The sequence below is a fragment of the Diplotaxodon limnothrissa genome, linkage group LG7, assembly GCF_057381915.1.
Source record: "Diplotaxodon limnothrissa isolate DT_005_m linkage group LG7, D_limnothrissa_male_GT1.1, whole genome shotgun sequence".
Lineage (NCBI taxonomy): Eukaryota > Metazoa > Chordata > Actinopteri > Cichliformes > Cichlidae > Diplotaxodon > Diplotaxodon limnothrissa.
In genome coordinates this window covers 52,209,446-52,237,094 of record NC_140602.1, presented here as the reverse complement: position 1 = coordinate 52,237,094, position 27,649 = coordinate 52,209,446, and the positions used below count along the sequence as shown (strand labels likewise).

The 27,649-nt window shown below is 39.4% G+C and overlaps 3 protein-coding genes across 3 annotated transcripts in view; 2 read left to right on the top strand and 1 right to left on the bottom strand.

Moving 5' to 3' along the window:
• Nucleotides 1-222: 222 nt before the first annotated feature.
• Nucleotides 223-1,438, bottom strand: b3galt9 (beta-1,3-galactosyltransferase 9). Its single transcript, XM_085358407.1, has 2 exons — nt 1,418-1,438; nt 223-1,317 (listed from the first exon to the last, which is right to left on the bottom strand). The coding sequence occupies exons 1-2, from the start codon at nt 1,436-1,438 to the stop codon at nt 223-225; spliced, it is 1,116 nt and encodes a 371-aa protein (XP_085214533.1).
• A 3,128-nt stretch (nt 1,439-4,566) lies between these two features.
• On the top strand, nt 4,567-8,113 carry psmd5 (proteasome 26S subunit, non-ATPase 5). Its single transcript, XM_085358406.1, has 10 exons — nt 4,567-4,758; nt 5,536-5,680; nt 5,764-5,877; nt 5,966-6,094; nt 6,297-6,406; nt 6,501-6,643; nt 6,782-6,973; nt 7,175-7,284; nt 7,378-7,518; nt 7,710-8,113. Exons 1-10 carry the CDS (start codon nt 4,586-4,588, stop codon nt 7,965-7,967), a joined length of 1,515 nt encoding a protein of 504 aa, XP_085214532.1. The 5' UTR covers nt 4,567-4,585; the 3' UTR covers nt 7,968-8,113.
• Nucleotides 8,114-13,335: 5,222 nt separating this feature from the next.
• The window catches only part of kcnt1a (potassium sodium-activated channel subfamily T member 1a), a 40,901-nt gene continuing 26,587 nt past the window's right edge, over nt 13,336-27,649 (top strand). Inside the window, exons 1-5 of the mRNA XM_085358405.1 lie at nt 13,336-13,502; nt 15,616-15,786; nt 23,577-23,656; nt 25,782-25,929; nt 27,329-27,376. Coding sequence (XP_085214531.1) covers nt 13,336-13,502; nt 15,616-15,786; nt 23,577-23,656; nt 25,782-25,929; nt 27,329-27,376 — 614 coding nt within the window. The remainder of the gene's footprint in view (nt 13,503-15,615; nt 15,787-23,576; nt 23,657-25,781; nt 25,930-27,328; nt 27,377-27,649) is intronic.

The following is a 27,649-nucleotide window of genomic DNA, read 5'->3' as shown; positions in this document are numbered from 1 at the left end:
TAAACAGGCACAATAACTTTAAAAGGTCAGGGATAACAAAACTCATTATAGTTTAAACCGCCTGTCACCGTTACCTATCATCCAGCCTTTAAGAAAAAAGCCCCAACAATTATGTGCGCAATTCTAATGGTGAATAGAACAAAAAGTCATGCACTTTCCTATTAGATTTACCCTGCGTTTTTCTTTACATGCATTCTACATGTTGTCTGTACCATATATAAATTAATTGCCTTCCTGTGAGTTGAAGAAGGACAGTTTATCCAGATAGGTGAGGGTTTTGCAGGCCACCAGTCCGTAATAGGTCTGCAACAGCGAACATTTTCTATCCCTCTGTCTCAGGTCAGTCCACACTCTGTCTAGTTCATGGCTCCCCATTCCTGCTGAGCTGAACATATAGTGGTAACAGCAGGCATTGTAGCGGATGTGTTTTCCTCCTGAGAACCTGGCACTGTGTGTTGGTGCAACACCGGCCTTCTTAGCACAAAGTCCCACAAAAACATCAGCTGGCACAGGTGCGCGGACCTCTGCGGATGCTACATACACTTTCCGGACCACGTCCTGGGACAGAATGTAAGCTGCCCCTTCACAGTATTCAGGAAGGTATTTGCTTGGGTAGAGAGATGGGGGCAGGTAGCCAGGACTATTGGGATCCCTGTCAGGAGAGTCTCTCTGGATCACTCTGCCCAGATAGAAGTCCTCAGGGTGCCTGTGTAAGCCAAGCAGATAGCCTACAATGGCAGGAAGGTTGACAAACACAGACTCTTTGGTCAGCAGGACAAAGCGTGCCAGAGGGCAGAAGGTGATCACCCAGCGGATAGCCAGCACTGTCTTCTCTGTTGGGCCATGGAGGGATGAGTCAGCTGTAGCATGACCTTGAACCACATCTCCATAACGTTCAGACTCGCTCACGAGGGCTTCCTGTGCAGCAGAAGTCTGAGTTGATCCGATGATAAACAGTATCTGCACTGGAAAGCCTTGGATGAGTGTTTGATTGGCCCATGTCCTCCTAACTGCATCTCTTTGGGTGATATTATCTGGAGAGCTGAAGACAAGAGTGAGGAGGAAAAGGTCAGAGGTTTTGCAGACATCAGGGTTAGCGATAGGATAAGCCTGTGACACATTTTCCTTGGCATTGCTCAGGTCCAGTTTCCTTGCTTTCTCTCTCACGCCTACAACCGTGCCATCAGCATAAACCCCAGGCGTAGGCTGCAGCAGGTACTCCTCGATGAAATCGGCCCCAAATAACAAGCAGTGGAAGAGCAGCACATTGAAGAAGAGGAAGCACCACTGGTGGGTACGTAGCTTGCACAGACAGAACTGGATCAGCAGATAAAAAGATGAAGCATAGTCAATTAGAACAAAAATTAGTTAATAGAACTTAGATTAAATTGAAAACTGCAAAGAGTTCACTCTGTACCTGCATGACACCCTCTTCCATCAACTTGTTATTGTTCTTTTTGTTAGTAACAAATGACCAGAGGACCTCCTGCACTGGTCGGCTTTAGGACAATACTAGCTGACAGACAGTGTTTTCATTTTCATGAAACTCTAGCAGCATGTAACCTTGCACCGAAGCCCGGAGTCAATACCTCATTAAGAGGAGTGTACCTTGCGTCCTCCATACAACATTAATGACACCTAGAAGGAACAGAACAGTTATTCTGCATGTTATAAATGTTTTTAAAAAAAAGTACCAAAACACTAAAACTCCTCCTCCTTCTAGAAGCATACAGAACTTATTAAAATGGTGATATGTTGTATATTGTTTGGCAAGATCAACAACTAGATGCTGTCTTATCAGGCCTCAGGCACATTTAAATTTAAGGTCTGATTAAAAAAACTAAGCGCGAGAGCTGACCTCAAGTTTTCTGGGAGCTTGCTCAAGTTATGCGGGTCATAAAATCTAAATGCTGCTTCCCCAATGTTTAGTTTTGACTTTGGGAATAGAAAGAAAACCAGATGTCTCAGATAATCTTAGACTTTAGACATCAGTGGATCACAAATGTGTTTTTGGTCTCTAACCATTAAGTGCTTTGTATACCAATAGTAGTATTTTAACATCAATGCTTCGCCACACAGGAAGCCAGTGTAAATATCTGGGATATCTTCAACTGCTACTTTTTAAAGAATCTAACTAAAGACATAATTACAGTGCACAACCCTACTGAACACAAATCCTTGCAAAGGTTTATCCAAAATCATGCCAAGACACAAGCTTTTCAGTTCTTTATAATCAATTAATTTTGTAAATGCCAAATGTAGCTGCTGAAATTTTGCTTTAGGTCCAAAAATACACCAACATGCCAAGATGTCAGCATCTGATGCACTAAGCAATAACTTTAATCTTTGTGTTTAAAACATTACTCTGCATTTTGTTTTCATTTAATTTAAAAGAATTATTATACATCTTAATTATGTATGATGTATTAATCTGGGTTACACAAGAAAAAGCAGATGTTTGACAAAAGTGGCCCCAGAATGGATCCTTGAAGAACTCCTCATCATATATCCTTGTACAATGTCTAACTGTGCACTATACAAGTCACACAAAGTAGTCCCCGTCCTTCAACTACACATGTTTCTTTTCCAAATATTTATTTATAAGTGACTTATGTATGTATGTATGTATATATATGTATATATTGTACTATTCTTAGTTAGCATATTGTCTGTCTTGTCTTAATGTTGGTTTATAATGGAGCACTGTAACAAAAAATAATTTCCCCCAGGGATCAATAAAGTATTCTGATTCTGATTCTGATTCTGATTAATCAGTTAGCGCTTCCCCACACACTTTTACCGGTACGGTCTTTGAGTCGTTTGGTACCGGGCTGCGAGAGTTGAGCCTCAGGTGTGAAATTTATGGTTTTCAGGTTTTTTATCAGTTTTTAATGTATTTATTTTTGTGTTTTTATTGTTAACTCGGTTTCTCTGGTATTTTCCCATGTGTTATGAATAAATCTTCTTTTTTTGGTGCCGGTACTGGTTTTATTTCGTTGTATTTATCCGCAACACCTTAAAGGTCAGTCCGTGAAAATATTGTTAGATATAAACCGGTCCGTGGTGCAAAAAAGGTTGGGGACTGCTGGTATACATGATATATATAGTGCCCAACTCTGTATCTAGCATCAAATGTAGCAGTCAAATGTAGCATTAATGTCAAATAAGTCCAACATTGTAAAATTTCTGCTGTAATCTGTAATTACTTGTATTTAGAATGGGCCTATAGTCTATTAGCAAGAAGGCTATATTGTTCTTATTTTAAAAGAGATGCAATTTTATGGTTTATGTGGCCTTTAAGGGAAAATTTAAGTGAAGTAACCAGAGTAAGAGTAACCAGAGTGCTGCCCTCTCACACATGCTCTACACTAGGCAACCTCACTCTTTAACTTTACATCTGCCATTTCTAGCCCCTTTTCACTAGTACATACTCAGCACTAGTTGCGGATCCTAAATGCTCATATTGTGCCATGATTACAATTACAGACTCACATTACAGACTCTGAATCTGATATGGAGACACTGGCTGCTCCTCTAAGGTTTAGGGTCTACAGGCTTATGAGGTTTTAGCAACAAATTAACCATAACAAATAAATGTATATTGTCATAAACTTAAGTATGACAGCTGGCTCCAGCGCCCCCCGCGACCCTGTAAAGGATAAGCGGAAGCGAATGGATGGATAAATAAAATGCTTTAGAAAAATAACAATAAAAACAAAAAGAAATGCACCCCCCCCCCCCCCCCCCCCCCCCAAAAAAAAAGGAAAGAAAAAGAAAATGCAACACTATTAGATGCATGATCTTTCCATTACCAGTAATAATGTCAGTTGTTGGTGTCAACCTGAAAGTTATAATACAGCGTAATTTTATTATTGAAGTTACACTTTGCAAGTTGTTTAAATTAAGGGGGACACATGGAGAGGGAGGAGGTGATAGGGCAGGGATCATGTAGAGCAGAAATGAAGGCTGTTGAGCCAGATTAAACCTGAGGACCAACCAACATGTATGCCACTGCTGTGTCCCTATGATCAGTCAAATATAAAGTCTTTATTGTCAGAGTTTGTACCTGATGTGGAAAGACAGTCAAACACAGTGGAACTTGGCCAAGGTGCAGGGAGCACATTTAAGTCTTTGAACTGCTATGAACTGTGTGTCAGCAGAGCAGTTTTCGACAGACTGGGAAAGTGACTTCTCATTCTTTGAACTAGTATGATGTTCATGGCTTAATGAATGACGGGGAGAAAATTTTGATTAAAAAAATTATATAACATTGGTCAGAAATGTTGAAATTACCCTTGAATTGTCTAAAAGTACCAAACCATACTGACGTACAACAAGTAAACATATATAACTATTAGATAATTTGGTTATTAGCAAGAATTTGGCAAGAAATAAAAATAATTTTTAAAAAAGAAAAAGAAAAGAAAAAGAAAACAAGGACCGAAATAAGTGGAGCATCCTTCTCAGTCCAGCAGGTGGCGGTAATGTGCCATAATGTTAGATAGCCACCGTATCCGGAACCGGATGAAGAAGAAATCATTTTGGCGGATACGTTTGGCTGAAGTCTCCCCAAACACTGGAAGATATGGCTGCTTCCATTGACAGCCTACTGGAGGAAATCGCTGGAGTTGAAGACCCAGTTGAAGAACTTCAGAGTTTAAAAACTGCTCTGTTAGCGATTCCTGTCAGTGTCTTGAAGGACTCAATTAGAGGACAGCGTTTAGATGTCATTTTCTCTCTGCTCAACTCCAGTGACAGGTGCGTTTGGCTCTGTGCATCAGCTAAACGTTGGCGAATAACTGCTGAGTCAGTCAGTGGGTATAATATATGTATTGCTAACAGTTAGCTATATTGACACTAGGTTAACGTACAAGAAGGGTTTATTAGTTAGCCTAAAAGAGCTGCTTGAAACTGAGCTAATTGTTAGCAAGCTAACTGGTTACAGTGTTACTAATAACACAGCCCCAGCAGGACACTGTTTGACATTTAAAACACCAACCTTCATGTTTAGAGCATGTTTTTAACCACTGTGCCCTTTTTGGACAATGAAATTGCTACGGTTTTTGGTGAACTATGATTACAAACATGCTCAAAGTTAGCATTTAAACTACATGTGTTGTTTAAGTTTTTTTTTTGAATTGTAAACATGCAGCTGAACGAGTTCATCCAAGCACTGTTTTTAGATTGATTTAATTACTGTTATGTATAATCGCCATTCCCGGTCCCATCTAGTTTTTAGAAGACATTTTTAGTGTTGTAATTTTTAACCTGTAATAGCAGGAACTATTCTACGCTATACAAGGGTTTATGCTTTCCTTCAAATGACTTGTTACTGGTTTCCTTAGCTTCAAGGTTAACTGAATTTGGCCTTAAAGGTGCTTTGATACATCAAATATTTCTACACTGACAGCTGTGAATGGTATATACCATTCACTTTTCCATTTTACCATTGTCTAACACTGTACAGAATAACCGTAGTTAAAATAAAAAATAAGAAGGAGCTATATTGATTGTTAAATAAATAAATACTCACAGGACGCAGGTGGAGCTATGCGTAGACATCCTTGAACGCATCTTAATGGCCATGAGCCCTGTGCATGTGGTCCAGAACTACAGAGCGGAGCTGCAGGGGGGGTTGACTCACCCAAATGACACTGTTAAGATACTGGCCTTGGCACAGGTAGGCTGCTCGCACACATACACGCACAGAAAGTATCTTGTAAAACACTGAAAATATTAGTTAATCCCACCTTCTTGTGTCAGATTGGGAGAGTGGTGGAGGACCCTGATGCTGTTACTGAAATCCTCAACAACCACGACGTCCTCCGAGCAGCAATCCGCTGCATCGGAGAGGAGAAGATAGCTGTGGCAAAGCAGGTGATGAGTAAAGCATTATAATTACACTCCTCACGTTTTATAAAGTGTCAGTGCCTGGAGTATCTGCTTTTCTTTTGTTTTATCTCAGGCGATTCAGTCCTTGTCTAAGCTCAGTCATTCCAAGCCTGGATTAGACAAATTATTCCAGACTGACCTGCTGCAAGTCATGAAGGATGTGATGGCCACAAGTGACATTATTAGATACAGAATATATGAGGTATGTTCAAACTGGGTTATAACATAGGATCAGCAACCCAATGATTTTAAATTCGATTTACTTAGTTGGAATCGGTCGACAGTATGACATTACTTACACATACTGACTTAGGTCATTTTATATATTGTATACATGTCATGTACAGAGTTCGACACTTTCATATAAATGATCTTATGAAGTTTTTTGTCCTTTCTGCTTGCAGCTGGTGGTGGAGATCTCATCTGTATCTCCCATTTCTCTCGGTTACTGTGCCAACAGCGGCCTCATTTCTCAGCTGCTCAGCGAATTAACAGGAGACGACGTATTGGTCAGGTAGTACAAACTAAGTTTGACTGCTTTTCTCCTTCTTTCATATGCATTTCGTCTTCGTTTATGCTGTTAATTTGTTTTTTTACTTTTTTACCAGGGTCACAGCTGTAGAGATGGTTACAACTCTTGCACACAGTCAGCATGGTCGGCAGTATTTGGCCCAGCAAGGTATCATGGATAAGATCTCAAACATGATCAGAGGAGCCGAGACTGACCCCTTCTCTTCCCTCTACCTTCCAGGTGAGTGTCTGTATCATCCCCACCCAAATATATATTTATCTGTCTAATACACAACAGTATAATGCAATGCCTTTTACAGTCTTATCCATACAGTTCAGCATTATTCTGCACTTTATGATGTGAGTATTACTGCTGCAGGTTTGGTGAAGTTCTTTGGGAACTTGGCCATCATGGACAGTCCACAGCAGGTTTGTGAAACCTATCCAGCTTTTCAGAACAAAGTGTTTGAGATGGCGCTTGATCCGGACCCTGTGATGATCGGCGTGGCTCTGGACACTTTGGGATTACTGGGATCTAATGTGGAGGGGAAGCAGGTCCTGCAGAAAACAGGTTAGCTCGGTATCCTTGGCTTTATGAAAGAAATTTTCTACATAACATTTTCTTATAAAAGAAAAAAAATTGAATCTGAGTGAATTTTAGTTTAAAAGTTATTCTCTTTTTTCTGACATGACTTTGAAAGGTCTTGGTCTAACAAGACTGTCTTGTATTTTTTGACCATTCTTATGGTTTGACTGTTTTCTTTTTGTTCAGGAGAAAAGTTCAAGGCTGTGTTGTCAAAAATGAGCCAGCTTGCCAGTTCTGGACCTACAGAGCTCAGAGTTCGAAGCTTGGACGCGATATCACAACTTCTCTCCCTACAGGTATTTTTCTGACATGTAAAGAAAAATCATTTTTAATAAAATAATTCTTAACAACGATACAAAAGTGCAAGTTGGTCAATTTATGCATCGCAGCCAGAGCAGCAGACAGAAGACCTTTTGGCCCTGACAGAGTCATGGTTCCACCTTTTGTCCAGCCAGCCCATGGACATGATTCGCAACATCAGCACTCAGCCCTTTCCAGAGCTGCACTGTGGAGCACTGCGGATATTCACTGTAAGCACTGTTTTTGTTTTTCACCTTCTAATATTTCCTCTTTGTGGCTCTGACCACCTGGTTACCTGTAGAAATAAAGGTCTCTATCTGATAGTGATATTTGGAGGGGGGCACAAGCGTATATTGCTCTGATATATAATATCACTGTCTTATATAATATCACTGGATGTCTGTGCATATGTGTCTGCCAGGCCATTGCCACTCAGCCATGGGGCCAGAAGCTGATGATTAACACTCCTGGATTCATGGAGTTCGTTTTGGATCGTTCAACGGGCCAGACGAAGGAGGCCAAAGATGCCAAGTTTGAACTGATTGGGGCACTTGCAGGTTCATCAACAGCAGCTGAGATCCTGGGCAGTCAGCACTACATCCGCGTGAAGTCTTACCTCAGAGAAGGACCTTACTATGTTTCAGCTGTGGCCGCAGTCAGCACCGAGGGAGCGGACTGAGTCAAATTAACAATAAACCAATTCAAATGCACTTCATGGGCTTCTAGTTGATGCTTAAGTAATGGATAAGTGGCTGAGTGATCTGCCTGTGGATTAATATAACATGCTCTGCAAACCCTACAGCATCTGGATAAAAAATTACCATGTAAAGGCTGATTAAAAGTTCTTAGAAACAAATAATTTATCTTCAGTACTTGCACGGCTAGGTTGCAGCTGCACTACATTCAATAATTATCAGTTTTTTTTGGCAGAACACTAAACTCCTGATCCTTATCTTCAGTCATATTCTGTTACTGCAGTTTGCAGTACATAGATCATTGTTTATAAAATAACAAAAAGTTTCTCCATGAACCATATCGGTAACCACTAAACAAATAAACATGTGTCACTTTGTTGCTATGAAGTTTTTTTTAATTACACCCAGAAAGCTTGCGTTTAAAACCAAAAAAGTTAAGAGGTTTCTAATGAAAGATTCAGCTTTGATTTCCTTTCCTCCTTTGATTGCAATGACATCAGCAAATTCTTGAGTATCTTATCTTATAGCTTGAATTCAGTCTATATTTTTCCCATAAAGCATCTGCGCACAGTAGAGGTCAAACAAGATGAACTTAATGAATGAATGAGTACTATACCAGCATACCCACGTCTTATCTATAAAGTCCCCACATAGCGTGTTATGTTAAGGTGTTTAGTTTAAGCGTCTTTGCCAATACTTAAGTAATAATTAAAGAAAACAAAACATCCACACACTTATACAATTCCACATCAGTGTATTTGGATCCAAACGATTTAAAAGGAAAAAAACTCATCTTCATCATTTTTTCCTTTCCATTTTTTAGTTTTTTTGTAATTAAAGTTTCTGTCTCGCAACTTGTGTGTTTCTTTACTTTTCATAAACTTTAATCCCCCTAATGAACATATTTTATTCCATCATTGCATACTGTATAATAGTATTGGGGGATTAGTAATTTTTTAAATACTGTAATTGTTGCCTTAATACCCATGTTATGGTCCTTGATTAACTTTGTTGTTCTGCTGCTCATGTAGCACATAATGGGAACCTAAGTAAAAGCTCTGGAACCAACTAATATAACATGGGTGAGACTGAGAGGAAAAGGTTTTTTTTTTCTCCATAGCATTTCTTCTGTGCCTGTCAGTGTAAAAAAATTAATGAATAAAAATTGAGGGAACTTTCATGGGAAATGATTTAACGCCCTGGTTTAACCACAATAATAATTAAAAATTGATAATACTTAGTAGATATTCTAAGTATATATTCAGTGCAAGGACAGAAGCTGGAAACTTTTTACTCATCTCCACCAGAGGGCAGCATTTCAGCTATTTTCATTTCTTTGTACCTTTTTCAATCTTTGCTTTTGTTTCTCTGTGAAATTTATAACGTGATGGCCGTTTGAATGAAAATCGTGGCAATTTTACAAGATTACTTTCAGTTCAATCTGGGCTATGCAGTAGCTACAAATATACTTTAATATGAAAACATATTGTTAAATGTGTTTTATAAACCATCACGTTAAATCACAAATAAGCAAATAGGTTTTAAGTACTGCTTTCACTGAATACTGTGTCCACTTACATGTCTAAGTCATTAACCTATAAGTGTCTTATATTGCTTTTTTCTTTAGACTCTCACTATTTAAATTAAAACAATAAAAGGTAAACTGAAAAGTAACCAGTTAGTTAAGGTACAAATAAAGTAGTAAACAAGTGGTTTTATGTTGTATGCAGTATCCAAATGACATAGTGCATCTCTCTGCCAATAACCCATCAATTTAAATTTTAAACAAACTAAAAACCCAATAAATCGGAAAGTACAAGGATTTTAACATAGAAAAATTAAACCAAATGCAACAGTCGTGTTACTGTTTTAGGTTTCCTTTAGAATTTGAACTCTGCGAAGTGGAGAGTTCGAGCTCAGGGCAGTACAGTGGCTCCGCACACCAGATGGAGACCGCGATGGCACAGGGGAAAGGTCCAACTTCTCACTGAAGATAGTATCGCACCTTATGTAAGCTTTTAGACACGGAAGATAAAACCAGTGCAGTTTGTGCTAATGATAGATGTTACAGACACTGGTCGTTTTCATCCTTATCGGTGTGTCACGTCACTACAACTGTAAATACAGAGCTGGCAGAACGTGAAGTAAGCAGCTCTGTAGCTGTAGCATCTACAGCTGGAACACAGTTATGTGTTCTCGGTGACTGAGGCTGAAGCTTGCTGTGTTTGTGTGTTTGTCCCATTTTCTTAAATGCAGTATATTTGAAATACTTCCAAATTTTTCACACACACTTAAAGAGGAAAGAACGGATTTGTTTTTTGAAGTCAAAGCTCAACGTAGCCGTGGCCTTGCTTCTAGTTGGGAAAATTATTGGGAAACCTGAGAGGGATTATCACTACATCTTGCACAAATTTTCACTCAGGCTGTAGGAAAAAGTAAATTATAATTTAAATATTAGAAGCTGCTGTGATTTTTGTGTTTGTTTGTTTTAGGGTTTATGGCCATGACTCAAGAGTTAATTTGATTTTACCACATTTAACAAGAACATCTAAAGTGAGGAGATTTTTTTTATCCAAATGTGCAAAGGTTAACGTCACTTTAATGACATGATGTTCTACAAAAATCACTTTTCAACTCTATGCTGTGACTCGGGAACAGACGAAGTGCTTCGAAACTGCACCAAGACTGATTAGCAGAAGAATTTATGAGTTTTCACAAGCCACCAGCAACCACTTAAATATGTTTGGGGTTTTTTTCTAATTTATACTTTATAATATAATATTGTAGTTCATCAAATTTTTGTCTGGATGGCAGAGCGTCTTTATCTTTCCCACAGTTAGACTGTGAAACTTGTGACATCTATAATCCTGCTAAAAAAATCACTGTTGTTCTTAATATTTTCCTCCAACAACACACACAAATTACAGAAAATCAAGATAAGATGTCTGTAGACATTTTTTTTTAAATATTATTGGCTTTTTTTCCATTCTCACAATCTTATTTTGAACATGTTTGCTTGCTGACATTAGGTCAGAGTACAAAATCCAAGTATAAGAAAGTATTAGGAGTTTTTTCAACCTACATAACAAACACTTAACACTTACTTTCACTATACTAAATACATAGCTGCTGGATTCACCTGAGATAATGAATGAGTGGAATAAGACTATATTGCAATCCAGTAATTATTTGTAGAGATCAGAACGGCTTTAGCACGATGTTACTGTAGTCATATGCAAAAGGTTTTTGGTTGAAGCGCAAATGTTGTGTTTAATGTGCTTTGTGAAGAATGTCCATACACATTGCATACGTTCTTTTCAAGGATTGAACACACTCAAAAGCCCTCGAAGATCTTCAAAGACCATCTTCTTTCATTCTGATCTAGAATCTGTGATCAGTATTTGAAAAACAAGCTGACAAGCAAAAGCCTACAAACATTTTGCTGGACTTTACTGCCTGGCATAAATATAAAATGAATCCACATCAATTAATCTGACTTCAGTTATATTTATAAAGTGCCAGTTCACAACAACACTTACACCTGGTAATATACGAGAGAGAAACCCAATGATTCCCTGTGAGCAAGCGCTTGGTGGTATTTTCGATATCAAACCTTTACACATCTCTCCCGGTGGAATCCCTTAATCTCATGTATGCACTCTTTATCTACAGCATTAGAAATGTTTCCCCGGAGTGAGAATGACTGACTCAATCCCAAACGGCTTCAAACTCTTCAACAACCTCGTGTCACTGCCGTCCCAGTGAATCATATCACCTCACCCACGTCTTGTACATACTTGCTCCAGCTTGCGTCATCAGATAAACAAAGAAATAAATAATAAAAAACATCCAGTCAGTCAATCTTTTCTCTGTACATTAGATTTATTTATTTTTATTATTTCTTCTGGCGCTTCTGGATGTGTTGTTGAAATCATTCAGCTATGCTCTTTTTTTCTTTTTTCCCACATATCGTTTAGTGTTCATCATTAGTGACCTTCTCCTGAAGGATAAAATTATAACACAGGGACTGAAAGACATCTCGAAACAGTTTTTGGACTCAGCTAGTCTGAAGATTTCATATTCAGAGTCTTCGTGCATTTTGACCAGACTAATCATGTGTATCAATGATTGCTAAAACATAAAGCTTATCTGAAACGTCTTATCTGAAAAGCTGCACGTTAATACCTGCCAAGCTGCTGGGCTCTCATCTTTCCCCTGCTGTGCGATGGTAAAGATGGCGGGGTTTCCTCTGCATGGAGGGTGATTTTCTGCTTCAGCTCATTACACCTGAGAGAAAACTGACAGCAGGCACAAAGGAGAGAGCTCATTTGAGTGGGCATCGTCCAGTCACCATCATTAGTCTATAGATGCATATCATGTAACTGTGTCTGTGTGTGCATTTTTATACTATGACCTGACTTGTGGAAGGGGGCAAATAAATACTCTTAAATATGTCTTTTTCCATTTATGAATTTGTTATTATAATTTGTCATCTCGCTTGGCATTACTTGCTGTGGAATAACAGAGCAGCAAGAGACACAAACCCATCACCAGTGTGTTGCAGGAAAGTTAGAATTATTGAATTTATCATGGCAATGCATTCTGTATATGAAGTGGTATGGCTGGGTTCATGCAGATAATACACTATATGGATGAGGTAGGGTGTTAAATATGTATGTGGTTGTACTGTACATTAAAATGGATAATTAAATGGATAATTGTATTTCATGACATATGATAAAGCAGTACTTTTGGACAGGTGTAGTTATATAATCATAGCTCTAACAATATATGTATATGTATATATATATATATATATATATATATATATATATATATATATATATATATATATATGTATGTTATATATATATATATGTATGTTATATATATATATATGTATGTTATATATATATATATATATATATATATATATATATATATATATATATAAACTCTCTCTCTCTCGCTCTCTCTCCGTCTCTGTCTCCCTCATCATCAAGAGTTGGGTGATAATTCGACAGTTATGTCATGAGGTGTACCCGCACCTCAATAAGCAGAGCTGTGATGTTCGCTGCTGCTGCAGACCTGTCCTCTCTGCGTCCCACAGTGTTTCCCACTCTACACGCTGACAGCCAAATGATTTCACTCAGCGTGTCCGTTTGAAGAGTTCATCGGGCGGTTGTCACATCGCTGGCAGCCTCTGTCTGTGCGTAGGCTGACACAAACTCACCTTCGAAATGCACCTGGATAGGTGAGAGGGGCGCGCGCGCGCGCACGGTCAAAATCACTTTTAAAGGAGCGCGTGTTTTATCTCCAGGAGTACACTCCTTTTTGGCAGATCACCCTCCGATGCAATTAATCCAGGAAGACGACTTCGCCAAGGGAGACTCAACGCCGACCACCGCAGCACTCCAGTCCGACGGCAGCGCCGGATCTCCGGCCAAAATGTGCAGTGAATGTTACGTGAATCAGTCATTTGTGAACGATGACGGGAGCGTGAACGACCACAAGCCACGGTAAGACAAGCAACAGCTCAGAGACTCCAACAAGTAGCCTCAACCGGCGAACTTCATCCATTATGTGATTGACGAGGATGAAGTTAGATCCTGTATTCATATATATATATATATATATATATATATATATATATATATATATATATATATATATATATATATATTTATTTATTTTTTTATTTATTTTTTTATTTTTTTAAAGTATATTCACTTGCGGGTTAGTTTGGGATTTGATTCTAAAAAAAAATATCAGGAAATTTGCCTGTTGAATAATGTGACTGATGTGACGTAAACGTGTTGCATTGTTTTTCTCATCCATACACAATCTGCTCATCCGTCATCACCTGTTTTGTGTCCAGCTGTTCACCGGTGTGCTGTCTCAGCTTTCAGTGTTGGCCTATAGATGACAGATTATCTGCAGCTCATATGAATCCATTACCAGGGCTGGTGATGCCTGGTTTGACCCGTGCACGCACATGCTTTCTTAAGAACATTTGGGATGATTTTTGGCCAAAACAAAAACCATCTTCTCTTAAAAAATGGATACTGAAGCCATACAGATATATCACATGCATCCATACGTGCTGAACTATTTAAATGTAATAACACATTTTTCATGTCTTCACTTATCTTATGAGAGCTGAATGGTGAACTTTACTCCTGGGTTGTATTTGCTTAGATGGATGAGTTAAACAAAATCACAGTATCAAAATCAAAACATCCCCTTCATCAATCATGCATTAAGTTTGACAAGGTTAATGGAGGACCAAAGCTGACAGACACAGTGATGGAGATTCTGTTTTGTGCAATTCTAAGAGCCTGAAAACGTTATTCGTCTTCACACCAAACCAGGTTCACTTGCATTAATAACTACCCTGCAATGAGTCATATTTTATCAAAGGATGCAATATTTTAATTATAAAGGTGATGTGCTGACCGGCGCTGATCATTTAACAAATATTGAAAGCAAGAGTGTAATCTCACAAAAGCATCCATCCATGCTGCGACAGCCACACAGTTAAAAATATTAAGGCATAAATAACGCCGCTCACTTCACTCTGGAGTTTCTAATTCATCTCATTTCTTCAAGCGACAGAATCAGTTCATCTTCCCACATCATCTTCTCCAGCAGTAAAGGTAAAATCCCACTATGCTGTACTTAACCTTTGCATGTTACTCAGGCTTTCGGGCTGCACATTAGAGAGATGTGTCTCAGCATCTGCAGCCATTCAGAAAAACACAGCAGCTGAAGATTTTTTACTTTCTTTCCCACTGGTTGAGATCAACTTTAATCCAAGTTATGAATCTATAGTGATTCATAATCATCATTCATAATATGAATGATGTGTACTTGAAGCTGAGCCATATGTTGAACCTGGTGGTGGACAAAATACTCTTGGATATTTTGGAAAAGTGAAGTAATAGTACAACAATGTAAAAAATATACCACTACATGAACATGCCCTGAATTGAAAGAAGGCACTTTGATCCGTGTCTAAAAAGAAAGGGTATTTTTTTCCATTTCATGCAAGCATGTGTATACTCTGTTAATCTAAAGAAACAAACGCTTCTGTTAACAAAGTTAAATCCTATTAATAAAGTTGTGGAAAGTACTCAGGTCTGTCTTCTATGGTCTGTAAGCAGCACAGGAGCGACATAACCTTGAATGCATGCTAATTTCTGCTTTTAAGCCTGAATCATCACACAGCAGCAGCATTTTAGCCTGTCCCTGCTTCTGTCCCAGGATAGTGAAGAAGCCACAATGCATGGTGCTTCAGGTGAACATATGTTGGCTGGTTCTTCATTACACAAAGATTTTAGCTGCAAAGGTCATTGTTTGGGATTATCTTTACTAAAAATACAAAAATATAAACTTTACAGTACAATATAAAGTATTCATTAGGGGCATTATCCTTTTTGGTCTGATTTTCTGTAACTCCATACCCGGGCCCCGTCAACTGCACTTTTCCATCCCATGTTTACCTTCCTTGCCTCCTTTCCTTCTCCTTGTGCTTCTTGTTTCCTTTCAACATTGGCTCAACTGGCTTCCTTCACTTTTGCACAACTTTCTCTGCCTTCTGTTTCTTTACTTTTCTCCTGTCCCTCCCCCCAGCTCATCCCCGGCCCCACTCCAGACCAAAAACAGCAGCCGCAGTACTGGGGTTATCTTAGACATCTCTACTCTCAAGATGGAGCAGCTAGAGAGCGAGGTGGCTCCTCTGCCACCCCGTTTCCGCTTCAGAGACCTTCTTCTTGGGGACCAGAGCTTCCCGAATGATGACAGGTAGGCAGGAAGCTCTGCTTATAACACACAAACTTGGCTGAGACGTGGTGTTTGAGGTGGTCAGGAACCGAAAGAAGTAAGCTGAGAAGAAACTGTCAAACTTAAAATTTGTACAATTCTGACAGACGCATCAGCTCATAGACATATAACCTTTATAATGGGTGTTATAGGTAGCCTAATATTTCAGCTGTCTATACACCAGTTTAGCAATTTCTCAACATTGAATTTAGCTTCGTATTTCAGGTAATTGTCTCTTAAATTCAGCACTTTTGCTGTTTGCCTATTACTTTTAACAAATTATTTTGACTATTGACCCTTAGCTGAGCTACCTGTGTTAGCTGTTTATTGCTTTTTACTCATCTAAGTTGAGCTGTTGCAACATTTATTTGTAACTCTTAGGTTTTGGTCATATATAATTAGCTGTTTTGCTATTTGTAGTTTACTAATTTGAGTTATTTCAACATTTAGTTGTTACTTTAAGTATTATAAGTATTATAGCTAACATGCCGGCTTTTTATCCTTTCAATGCACCATTTCTTTACGTTTAGCAAACAGCTGTTTGCCCAATAAGATTGGCTATTGATCTCATTTTTGCTTTACGTTAGTGAATGATTAATGTTAGTTAGTTAACATTATTTGCTAACTAGCACTCTCTCAGCAAGCAAGTGTAACAGTTGAGTTAAACGGTGGATGTTTTTTTGTCAGAATCGGTTAGTTGTCCTACTTAGTTTTGTATCCCAAAGCAAGCAGCTGTAATCTTTAAACAAATGCTGCTTAATCCTCTTTAATGTGGACTATTTGGGGGTAAATCTAATAATAAAGAAAAGAAGACCTTGGTTTCTTTTCGCACCATTTTGTGAAGATGAATCTACTATTACTAATAACTGTGGTAATAAATTGTCAGATTAATTGATGTTGGTCAGTAGCCTCTATAAAACGTTATGAAAGCATTAAGTGAAGTAGTGTAAAATGACGACATCTAAAAAAAGAGCACACATCCATTATTCCCCCTGTTTTATTTTAAGTGGCTGCTGTTGTTGTTAATTTTTGACTCCAACTGTTTGAATTTTATGTAAGTTATTAGTGTTTTATTTGCAACAGCCCCAAGACATATACAGGGTGAAAAAAACAAGTAAATTGAATTGAATTAAATCTCATCACAGCTCTGTTGGTCGTCCGCGCATGTTGCTTTCACTTATCAAGCGTGCTGATTGCCAGACCTTTTTTTTTTTTTATTCCTGACAAATACTGTTATTTGGAGTTTAATCCCACTTGATTCACCTCTTTGTAGTTGCTGAAAAGGCTTTGTTCATGGAGTGTTTACCAGTGTTTGCCCCCTCCAGACTTTAGCACGTAGGAGCGCAGTCTGAAGTGTTCTCTTTTTCCGGTCTAAGTGGCGTTTGTGTTTAAAAGGTGCCAGAAACGTAGCAGGATTTGCGGCGCTGTCCGTGGTGCTGAATAAGAGGGAGGTGCATGAGAAGCTGTGGAGCAGGTGTCTGTGTACGTATTTGAAGATTGAAGAAGTTTGACTTGAAACACATTTTTCTTTTCTGCGACAACATTGCGACCTACTTCACTGTCAGAATTGAAAATGAGATCTCTCCGTCGGTCTATCTGTCTTTCCTCATCTTCTGCCTTCAGCGCTCTACTCAGCTGCAGCATCTGTGTGTGATGCTTCTGTTTTTCTGAGATCTGCTTCACTGGTTTCCATCCTGAGAATAAAAAACATTCTACTTTAGGGAATTTAGAGACCTTCTTCATTAGTTTAAGCACAAACTCAAAGAATAAGAATTAGGCACTCTTTTTTCTCTTACAGCATAACGTTTTGAAGTGAATTGACGTTCATAATTTGGGTAAGTCAGCTAAAAAGCTAAAACGTCCTCGGGATGTTTATTCAGTGCATAATCGCGTGTTCTCCAGATGGACCGCTGGAGAGGTATGATCAGATGTAATTTTAGAAGTGATAACAGCAGCAGCAAGCATTTCAGACTGTAGAGCTATTTGTAATATTTGTCATATCTGTTTTGTTTGATGAGGAATAACAACAAGCTCTGCCAATGCTTTTAGTCAAAGATGACCTTTTCTCCAGCTGTCCTCACAGCTATCCTCGTTTTCTCTTCGAGAAAGCTCCAAACCTTTCCAGCTCCTATTTAAATGGTTTCCCATCTTTTTTTCTGTTCTGTCCCTGCAAATGAGCGCATCTTCTGTCCTTAGGAGATAGTGTTGTTTATAGGGGACTGATGCTTCAGGTTAGCGTTCCAGTGGTCAAGTCAAGAGCTGTGTCTTGAAACCCCAAATGTCACCGGTCACATCTGTCCGGGGAATCATCCCTCACTCAAAGGTTCCTTTCTAAAGGAATCAACACTCAGTAGTGGCAACATAATTTGCCACAACTGAGTCCAATTTCAAAAATATGTCTCAGTTTGCTACATGATCAATGTGTAAAACAACAGAAAAGGTCCACTGCCCAGACTGTCTTGTGTTATATTAAAGCTTGTTTTGTCTGTAGTAGAAAATATCTAAAGTAGATATTAATTGTTTATCTATTATGTAACTTTTAAAGTAGTATAAATGGCTATGATAAAGTTATTTATTAATAGAAAAAGCTGTAAAACATGAAAATACTGTTAAACGTTCATGATCTATGCCCCCCTTTAGATTTTCCAAAGCCTTCCACTGAGCTGGATTGGAGTCTTTGCCAGACCAATTCTGGCCCCCGAGCCTTATGTTTGACTGCCCTGCCTTGACTATCCCCTACCTGATTTTTATCTAAACTTTGTGATCCTGAACACCATGATGTGTCTTACAGGCAGAGGCTGTGATGTAAGGGTGTTCACGTGCAACTCAGAAGCCACACTGAGTGGCTGTACTGGTGTGGGCGAAAGGGGGTTCAAGAGGGATGGCCTTTCCTCCTATTTTCAAAAGCACTGACTGCTGGGGGCAAGGTCATCTATAAATTAGTACTTCAGACATCGCAAATTTAGAGGAGACAAAGAGGTGGGAGACTGAAGGGAGGGTGACTGCCAGATCAGTCCTCTTGATTTTCCTTTCATCTGCACTGCCTGTTCATTTTTCTTTTTGTAAAAGTGCATCATCTTTCTGTTTTTGTCTCAATCCACCACATCCTGCAGAGCAAAGCGAGCGTCATCACCAACTTGTGTTTAGCATGATCAGACAGAAGAACAGACGGTAAGGCGGCACATTCATTGAGACTGTACGAGCTCCGAGTCATGAAAACTTCCTTCCAACAGGCTGAGGGTAGTCTGCTGACATGCTGCTGATGCCAACAGCAAATTAAAACAAATCCGAGTTCATCTGACAATCTCTCTGATATGGCACAGTGAATGTTTACAGCTTTGTGCTGCTGGAGAGGACCATGCTGCAGCAGCAGCAGTTAGGGTTATTCCTGTCAAAGCAACGTTGCTGTGGCAACAGGCCCGCGCAAAGAAGGGAAAAAATAAAAAATAAAAACGAGCTGCGGGAATATATTTCTAAAAATACTCCAACAAGCATCTGAAAATAAAATATATTTAAAAAAAAACCGCTTCGTCTATGGTTTCTTATTTTTATCTTCTTATCTTTATCGTGTCGTTTCATAAGTTAAAGCTAAAATCAGTTCATCCTCCGGCAGTGCTGCGCTGGTATTTTAGAGCTGCAGTGAGGCACGTTGGTCATCTGTAGGAATTCAAACTGGTTGCACGACGCAGCTACAGGTGTCCTGCACGATGGATCCGGAGATCCTCATCCCAACCTGGAGGTCGGACACGTTTGGTAGTGGTGACGCCGGGCAGAGGTAGGGCCACGCGGAGAGGAGAATTTACCCTCCGAAGTGCGCACGATGTCCAAATGTTAATGGAAGTGGATGCGCCGGTAAAGAGGCGGGAGAATAATGCTGTCCACGGCTTTTTTCCCCCCTTCTCTTTGCTGTGAATTATTATTTTCAGGCGGGAAGAGTCGTAGTTATTACGTATTAGGAGTTATTAGGAGATAAGCAGGAGTTTGATAAGAGGTGGAAAAATAAACAAACAAAAAAAAAACCTTCCTATTTATTTATTTATAGGGGCCAGGATCAGAAAGTCATTTCTTCTTTACGCATCGACACTTCTGCTATTATAGAAAGTAAAACGGTATCTTAAGGTCGCTATTGTGGATTATTATGTTCTCAGTTACTCCTGTACTTCTTTTGTTCAAGTGTGAAAACCCCCACTCGCGAATTTGCAAGGTGACTATTTAAAGTAGTCGAAAACGGAAAGGTCTTCAGTCACGAAAACGCGCAAATGTTGACTGCTGAGACGCACATGAACTGAATCTTTGTACATTTTGTTTCAGTCGTACCAATAATTGATTTGTTTTAGCGGTAATTTAAAAGTCAGCTTAGTGTCACATAAATGAGAAGAAAAAACAAATTAACTGAAAGTTTGTAAGATTTTTGGGACTTTTTGCTTGAGGACTTTTTACATATATATTAATCCATATATTTTCTGTCAATTGATGAATGGGCCTTTTGGATTGGAAGCAACAGGTCTATGCTGTTATTGATGAACCCCTCGAGCTGCATTGATTTAATGAAAGCGAGGCAATGATCACACACACACACACTCACGCTCGCTGAGCCACAAGCAAGCGTTTAAAAAGATCTAATTGGTCACAGAAGTGTGCGTCTTGTTGCCTGAAACTCCGACGTGACACTGCAGTATGACTAATATCAGACCTCTTCAGTTCGTAATTGTGTGCTCAACAGGAGCTGATTAAGGGCCATTACTTGTACCCATTAGGCCTATGTATGCGTGGGAGGGTATAAGGACGCGATAGACAGACAGACAGACACAGACAGAGATCAATCTGTAGGACTCTCATATACGACAGCACAGCCTCTCATTTGAAGTGTTTCTGCCTCCAGAGCCCATTTCTGTCCCGCTGCTGGCCCCATGTTACAGATGTTTTTAGTTCTCATCGCAGAGCGGTTCTCTCAGTTTTTTTCACTGAAGGGTTTCCATCACTGTGATGTAGTTTTAGTGTCGTGAAGAACTGTAATAGCCATTTTAGTGCCGCATCCAACAACCCACACCGCCCTTTCCCTTCCACTGTGATCCTTTCAGCCACAAGCCAAAACTTGAGATTAATGGAGCATCAGTGAAGCGTTGCAGTTTTTCACCCTTTCTGAAATCCTGCTAATCTCTCTCATGCCTTCCTTTTCATACCTTCCCATGCCCATGCATCAGAAAATAGTACTGCAAAGACAGCACTGAAATTCTCTTTCATTCATAGCGATCAAAGGAGTTTTTGCACTTTCTCTCTTTTTGCCACACAGCAAGAAGCTTGTTTTTAAACCTCCTGGTTCACTGTTGTTTTCTTTACCTGTGTGGGTTTCCCCTGGTGTTCTGGTTTTCTCTTTCAGTCCAAAAACATGCTTGTTAAGTTAATTTGTGGTTTTAAATTGGATGGACATGTGGATGTGAGAGTGTGTGGTGGTTGCCTTTCTTTCTGTGTTAGCCCTGTAATAGTTTGTGCTGTCCTCGGTTCTTCCCATCTTTCAGCCCGTGTCAGCTCAGCTAAGATCCAGCCCCTTACAAGCGAGATTCTTTTTCCCAAGGAATCTCTCCTAATCCCAGCTAGTTTGGATTTAGCATAATTTGATGAGGTATACAGCGCTGTGCAAAAGTCTTGAGTCACTCTTCATTTCCTAATACTTTACTAGGAAAATGAGAAACAGATGCAGTGATTTATTGAGTTGTGCAAACATAGATGGAAATAAGGTAAATGAGATAAAACAGAGTTGGTAGAATTCTAACAAAAGTCAATATTTGGTTTGACCACCTTTAACTTCAGCACAGCCTCAACTCACTTAGCCTAGCCTTCTTGTCATTTCTTTATGTAGTCTTCAGAAATAGTTCTCCAGGCTTCTTGGAGGACATTCAAAGCTCTTTTATGGATATTGGCCACCTTTTGTTCCCTTCTCTGTCAATATGATCCCACACTGCTTCAATAATGTTGAGGCCAGGATAGGACGAGGCCAATTCTCAGCAGATCCTGGTGTGTTTTAGTTTTCACTGTGTGGTATGATTTTACTGAACTGTGTTTGGGATTATCACCTCGCTGAAAAATGAAGCTATTGCCAAACAGCTTCCTTAAGAATGTCTTCTTGACAGCCATCCTTGTACTGAGACCATTTCTGATAAGGTTTCATTGGATAATTGGAAGATGGATAATTGGAAGGGCTAGATGCAACTCCCAGGTCTTTTGTCAGGTCTTTGCTGGATTTACCTTCCCTATTTCTTAATGACATGACTTTAAAATACTGTTCATCTGTTATAGGTACTTCATTAGACCTGCCACTTCTGATTTTATCCTCAGCTATCCTGGACTTGACTGTCCAGTTTCTTCAAACCTTGTTTCCTCTGCAACACGTTTCCTCAGATATATACCAAGTGTTTAGCTAAGAGCTCTCTGGGAATCACCTTGTTGCTTCTGGTATGTGTAGGCACAATGTGAATTAGTGAAAAAACAGCAAGAAAAACTTTGAAAGACCTTCAGAAAGTCTGGTGAACCTTTCCTCAAGACAACCTTAAAGAAGTTGTAAGTCTCCCTCCTTCAAAGAGAAATATAAGAAAATAGGAGTGACTCAGAACTTTTGCACAGTACTATATTGACTCAAGCATCTCACCAGCTGGCACGAGTAATAAGCCAAGCGATACAGTAGCAACAGCACAGGCAGTCAGTTGTTGGCAACAGGGTCTTACATTTGAAGTGTCTTCTTTTTGGGAGTTTTCATGTTCTCATTGTGCCCGTGTTGTTTTTCCTTGGGAGTCACGACAGTTTGAAAAAAATGTCACAGGCACTCAAACTAGATTGGACCTCCACATCAAAACCTGATGGATGGGCTGATGCTGTCACAGGGATGCAGGAGGATCAGTCTTTGACAGCTTTGAGAGTGCACAAACGCAGCTGTGTGGGGAGATGCAGTGATTTCTAATTTAGCATAAATATGAGCAGCAACAGGATTAGGATGAGAGATACTGAAAATGTTACTAAGGCATACCAGAATAAAAATGAATCTCCTCACACTCAAGATATTTTCTCAATAACCACAGTTAATTTGTAAAGGAGTCACTGATGAATATACATTTTCATCTTCATTATATCATTCTTAATAGCAAATACAAACGGGTGTGCACAATGTCTCGCACAACATGTGTAATCCTTCTGTGGGATGGTGCAGAAACAAATCTAATATTCATTTATGCACAAGCGCGTCTTTTCATTCCATTTCTGGATGTTGGATTTCTCATCATAAAACATGCTTTGGTCTGATATGGAAATCTAGCAATGCCACTGATAGATGTCACTGACACAGTGATATCTGCATAAACTGTTCCCATCTACTATATGACCTTTTTAATGATGATATCAGAGGAATAGAAAAAAAAGGCTCTGTTCTCTTCTCTTTTCCTTTTAAAATATGAATGTTGTTGTCTTGCATACAAAAAATGTGCAAAAATATTTACCTTCGTCTCTTTTAACTTCACTCCTGGCTAAAATGATGCTCCACTCTAGCAGCTGCTCTTTGGTTTCTTCAGTTGAAACTGCGTGGCCTACAGGAGTCCTGTCATGTAATTGGAAACTAAATCAGACACAGATAATTACATAACTCTCCTCAGGCAGATAATTACAAAAACAGCATTATGAATATTCATGCTGTATTAAGGTCGTCGGTTTGAAAAACATCTTCGTATCTCTGTTAATGCTGCTGATTCTTGTGTGACTGTCTCTCTCCCTCTCTTACCTGTTAGGGTGCAGGTAGAGTTTTATGTGAACGAAAACACTTTCAAGGAGCGCCTGAAGCTTTTCTTCATCAAAAACCAAAGATCAAGTAAGTGGATGGTACCGGCCACCATCTCATGTTCTTACGATGAGTGCTGCTTAATTGAAAGGGCACATTAAAGGGCAACGCGACAAAAGCAAACCCAGAAAGCTGTGCATAATAAGACCCAAATGTGTAAAGAAGGGGAAATAATGATTGAATATGTACATTTGCTGACTTCTAAAGAACAGTTTTAAATTTTCATGGTAGTTATATATTAATTTTAATATCAATTAAAAATCCAGAAAAGACTCATTATATGAAGAATTGTGAATTGATTTGTATGTCACTGAGTGAAATAAGTATTTGATCCTCTACAACCCAGCCAGAATTATTCTGATTCCTGCAGATTGGTAGTATGTGTCAATTGCAATCAATCAAAAAATCAGCCAAGCAATTAGAGATGGTCCTGATCTCAAGTCATTATGTGTATAAAGCACACCTGCCCACAGAATCTGTTTCATCCATTCCAACTGCTCCACCACCATGGGCAAGACCAAAGATCTGCCAAAGGACATCAGGGATGAGATTGTAGACCTGCACAAGGCTGGAATGGGCTACAGTTGTTGGTGTGATTATTCAGAAATGGAAGAAATATAAAATGACCATCAGTCGCCTTCAGTCTGGAGCTCCATGCAAGATCTTGCCTCATAGGATGATCACGAGAAAGGTGGTGGATCACCCAAAACCACATGGGTGGAGCTTGATAATGATCTTAAGGTAGTTGAGGCCACAGTCACCAAGAACTCCACTGGTAACATACTACTACACTGTAAGGAATTGATATAGATTGATATGTTGCTGCACCCTGCAGGGCGATCGTGGCTCAAGAGTTGGGAGTTCGCCTTGTAATCGGAAGGTTGCAGGTTCGAGCCCCGGCTTGGACAGTCTTGGTCGTTGTGTCCTTGGGCAAGACACTTCACCCGTTGCCTACTGGTGGTGGTCAGAGGGCCCGGTGGCGCCAGTGTCCGGCAGCCTCACCTCTGTCAGTGCGCCCCAGGGCAGCTGTGGCTACAATGTAGCTTGCCATCACCAGTGTGTGAATGGGTGGATGACTGGATATGTAAAGCGCTTTGGGGTCCTTAGGGACTAGTAAAAGCGCTATATAAATACAGGCCATGTCCCCTGCTCAATTGGGCACATGTACAGGCCCATCTTAAGCCGCGAGAGTTGAGACTCTGGTGTGGAATTTGTGGTTTTCAGGGTTTCTATCGTCAACTCGGTTTCCCTGGGTCTTTTCCGACGTTGTAGTTGTGTGTCTTATTTTGAATGAAATATTTAATAATAATATGATCCAAAGAACACAATCCCCACAGTCAAGCACAGAGGTGGAAACGTTGTGCTTTGGAGCTGTTTGGGGCAATCCGATGATGGACACCTTCATCGGATTAATGGGGCAATGGACTGGGCAGTGTACCATAAAATCTCTTCTCTCAGCCAGAACACTGAAGATGGGTCTTCCAGCATGACAGTGACTTAAAAGAAACCACAGAGCCAACAAAGGAGTGATTAAAGAAGAAGCAAATTAAGGTGATGGAGTGGCTTAGCAAGTCTCCAAATCTCAGTCCTGGAGAAAATCTGTGGATGGAGCTGAACCTTTGAGTTGCCAAGCAGCAACCACGAAACCTAAAGGATTTAGAGAGTTTCTGTAAAGAGGAGTGGGCTAAAATTCCCCCTGAGATGTGTGAAACATGGTGACCAGCTACAAGAAACATATTGCCGCTGTGCTTTCCAACAAAAGTTTCTCCCCCAAGTATTAAGTTAGACTTTGCTTAAGAATCACTGACATGAAAATCAATGATATAATTCATGTAATTTGTTTTTTCTGGATTTTTGGTTGATGTTTTGTCTCTCTCCAAAAAACTATAAAAATTATAAAAATATTTTAAAAATTAGAGACAAACTTACAAATTCAGCCCGGGATCAAATGATTATTTCCACCATTGTATGAGAACACCTGTGGAGAATCCCAGATGTTTTTTCCTTACCTGTCAGAGATTTACTCTGAAGAAATGACACTGTGTTAAATACAGTTTAAACTTAAACACAGGAAAGCCTATGTACACACTGTCACAATAAATCTTACTTACAAATAAGATTTATTTATACAAATCTTATTTTCTTTTGCCTTCAGGCCTCAGGATTCGTGTGTTCAACTTTTCCCTGAAGCTGCTCACCTGTCTGCTGTACATCATCAGAGTAATGACAGACAACCCCGCTCAGAGCGCAGGCGCCAGCCACAGCGCTGCACAGCAAAACGCTCCCAGTGGCAACAACAAATGGTTTGTTTAAAATAAAGGTTTTCAGGTCAAGTCGAGGATTTTTATCAAGCACATTCTAACGCAATGTTATCACAACACTCTCAAAAAATGAAAAAAACAATTATAATGTTAAGATTTGTTATTCATCCATTGCAGTTGATTAATTCTTTAAAGGAAAGCAACAAAAAAAGGTGAAAAAAGAAGCTAAACTGCAAATAAAATGCCGAGTACTGAGTACTGAATATAAGGTTACTGGTTAAGGTTGCTCTGCATATTATATGTAGGAGGACTGTTCCACAGGTCGGGATCATAATATCTATTTAGAAGCCCTGGAGTCTGCGTAATCACAGCAACAGCAGCCTCCTTTGGTGTCATTTAGATGACACAGCATGCTCATGTGCGATACTATATATAGGATACTGTATCTATTGTACGCATCATAAGACCTAAATGTCACATACTATGATTTACTCATGAAAGTGGTCCCTTTCTCATTTTTTAAAAACCAAATTATTATGAATTGAATAAATATTATGTGTAAAACTGCCAATTCTAGAGCTGCTACACGCAAACGAGTGCAGACCTCCCAGTTTGCATCTGTTCATCTAGAGTCGCCTCTCAGTGACTCTAGATAACTTTAGGCCAGTCAGTGGTGATCTGTAGAGGTAATGTCTCATTCCAGTGTCTGCCCCATCAACTTTTTGCTGTGCTTTATCTATCTGCTGTTGTGACCATGAATAACTGGTAATCAGAGTTTGATTCCACAGATAGTCACCTCAGAACAAGAAGCTCCTGGGCTTGACTCCACCAGCAGTGTGGGGCCTTTCTGTGTGGATTTTGCATGTTCCCTTTGTGCTTGCATGGTTTCTCCCAGAATTAGTTTGGCTTACTCCCACAGTCCAAACATCAGGCATTTCAGTTTAATACTAATTCCAGTGATTCTAAATTGGCTGTAGGTGTGAGTATAAAAGCGTTTTGTTATATGAGAAATATAACAAAGGTTCAACTTTGATGACTGAAGATATGTCTTATAGGACCAATAGATAAAGCAAAGATTTGCTTATAGGACAGAACAGGAAGCCTTTTCTCTTTTCCATACAGTTATCTATGAGGAGCTGGCCAGCTCCTTTGGGTGGTTAACTTGATTAATTGGCTTGTTGTGTGCTTTAATTTTTACACAAATCAAATGATCATTAATAAATAAATGTATGTTTCATATTTAAGTTTTTAAAATTTTTAAAAAGTGTGAAAAGATCTAGCATTCTATTTTAATTCAGTATGAAGATTTAGGAACTCATACTTTGCTTTAATAAACTGACGTGTCTACGATCTAGTTCAGCTGCAGAAATCCTCCCATGTTCATGTTTCACTTCCTGCTATTTTGCTGCCTTCCTCCCTTACCATCATCACTACTCCACAGTGTCGACTGTCAGTGGAACGGTTCAGTGCAGGACAGAGAAATTAACTGGTAAGCAGCAAAAGGTGTGATTTCTTTCAGCTCTTTGTTTGGTCTGATACCTCATTTCTTCCATTCACCTTATTAGTTATTCTGGCAGGCCATCGGTGTTTTCATTATCGGATTTTCCCTTTTTATCAACATTTATGTAAAGAGATCCCTGCCAGCTTGGTCTTCTGTTTATCTCACGTTGTCACTGATGGTATAGACACCAATCATGTACAATTTTTCTTTGATTTGGAGGGAATTTGTTGTTAAATGTAGTACAATTGTCACTGTTGTGTG

Coding starts and splice junctions, on each gene's coding strand:
- b3galt9 (XM_085358407.1), bottom strand. CDS start 1,438: ATGGAAGAGGGTGTCATGCAG. Junction 1,318..1,417: donor TGGAAGAGGGTGTCATGCAG/GTACAGAGTGAA, acceptor CTGCTGATCCAG/TTCTGTCTGTGCAAGCTACG.
- psmd5 (XM_085358406.1), top strand. CDS start 4,586: ATGGCTGCTTCCATTGACAGCCTACTGGAGGAAATCGCTGGAGTTGAA. Junction 5,681..5,763: donor AGATACTGGCCTTGGCACAG/GTAGGCTGCTCG, acceptor TTCTTGTGTCAG/ATTGGGAGAGTGGTGGAGGA. Junction 7,519..7,709: donor GAGCACTGCGGATATTCACT/GTAAGCACTGTT, acceptor TGTGTCTGCCAG/GCCATTGCCACTCAGCCATG.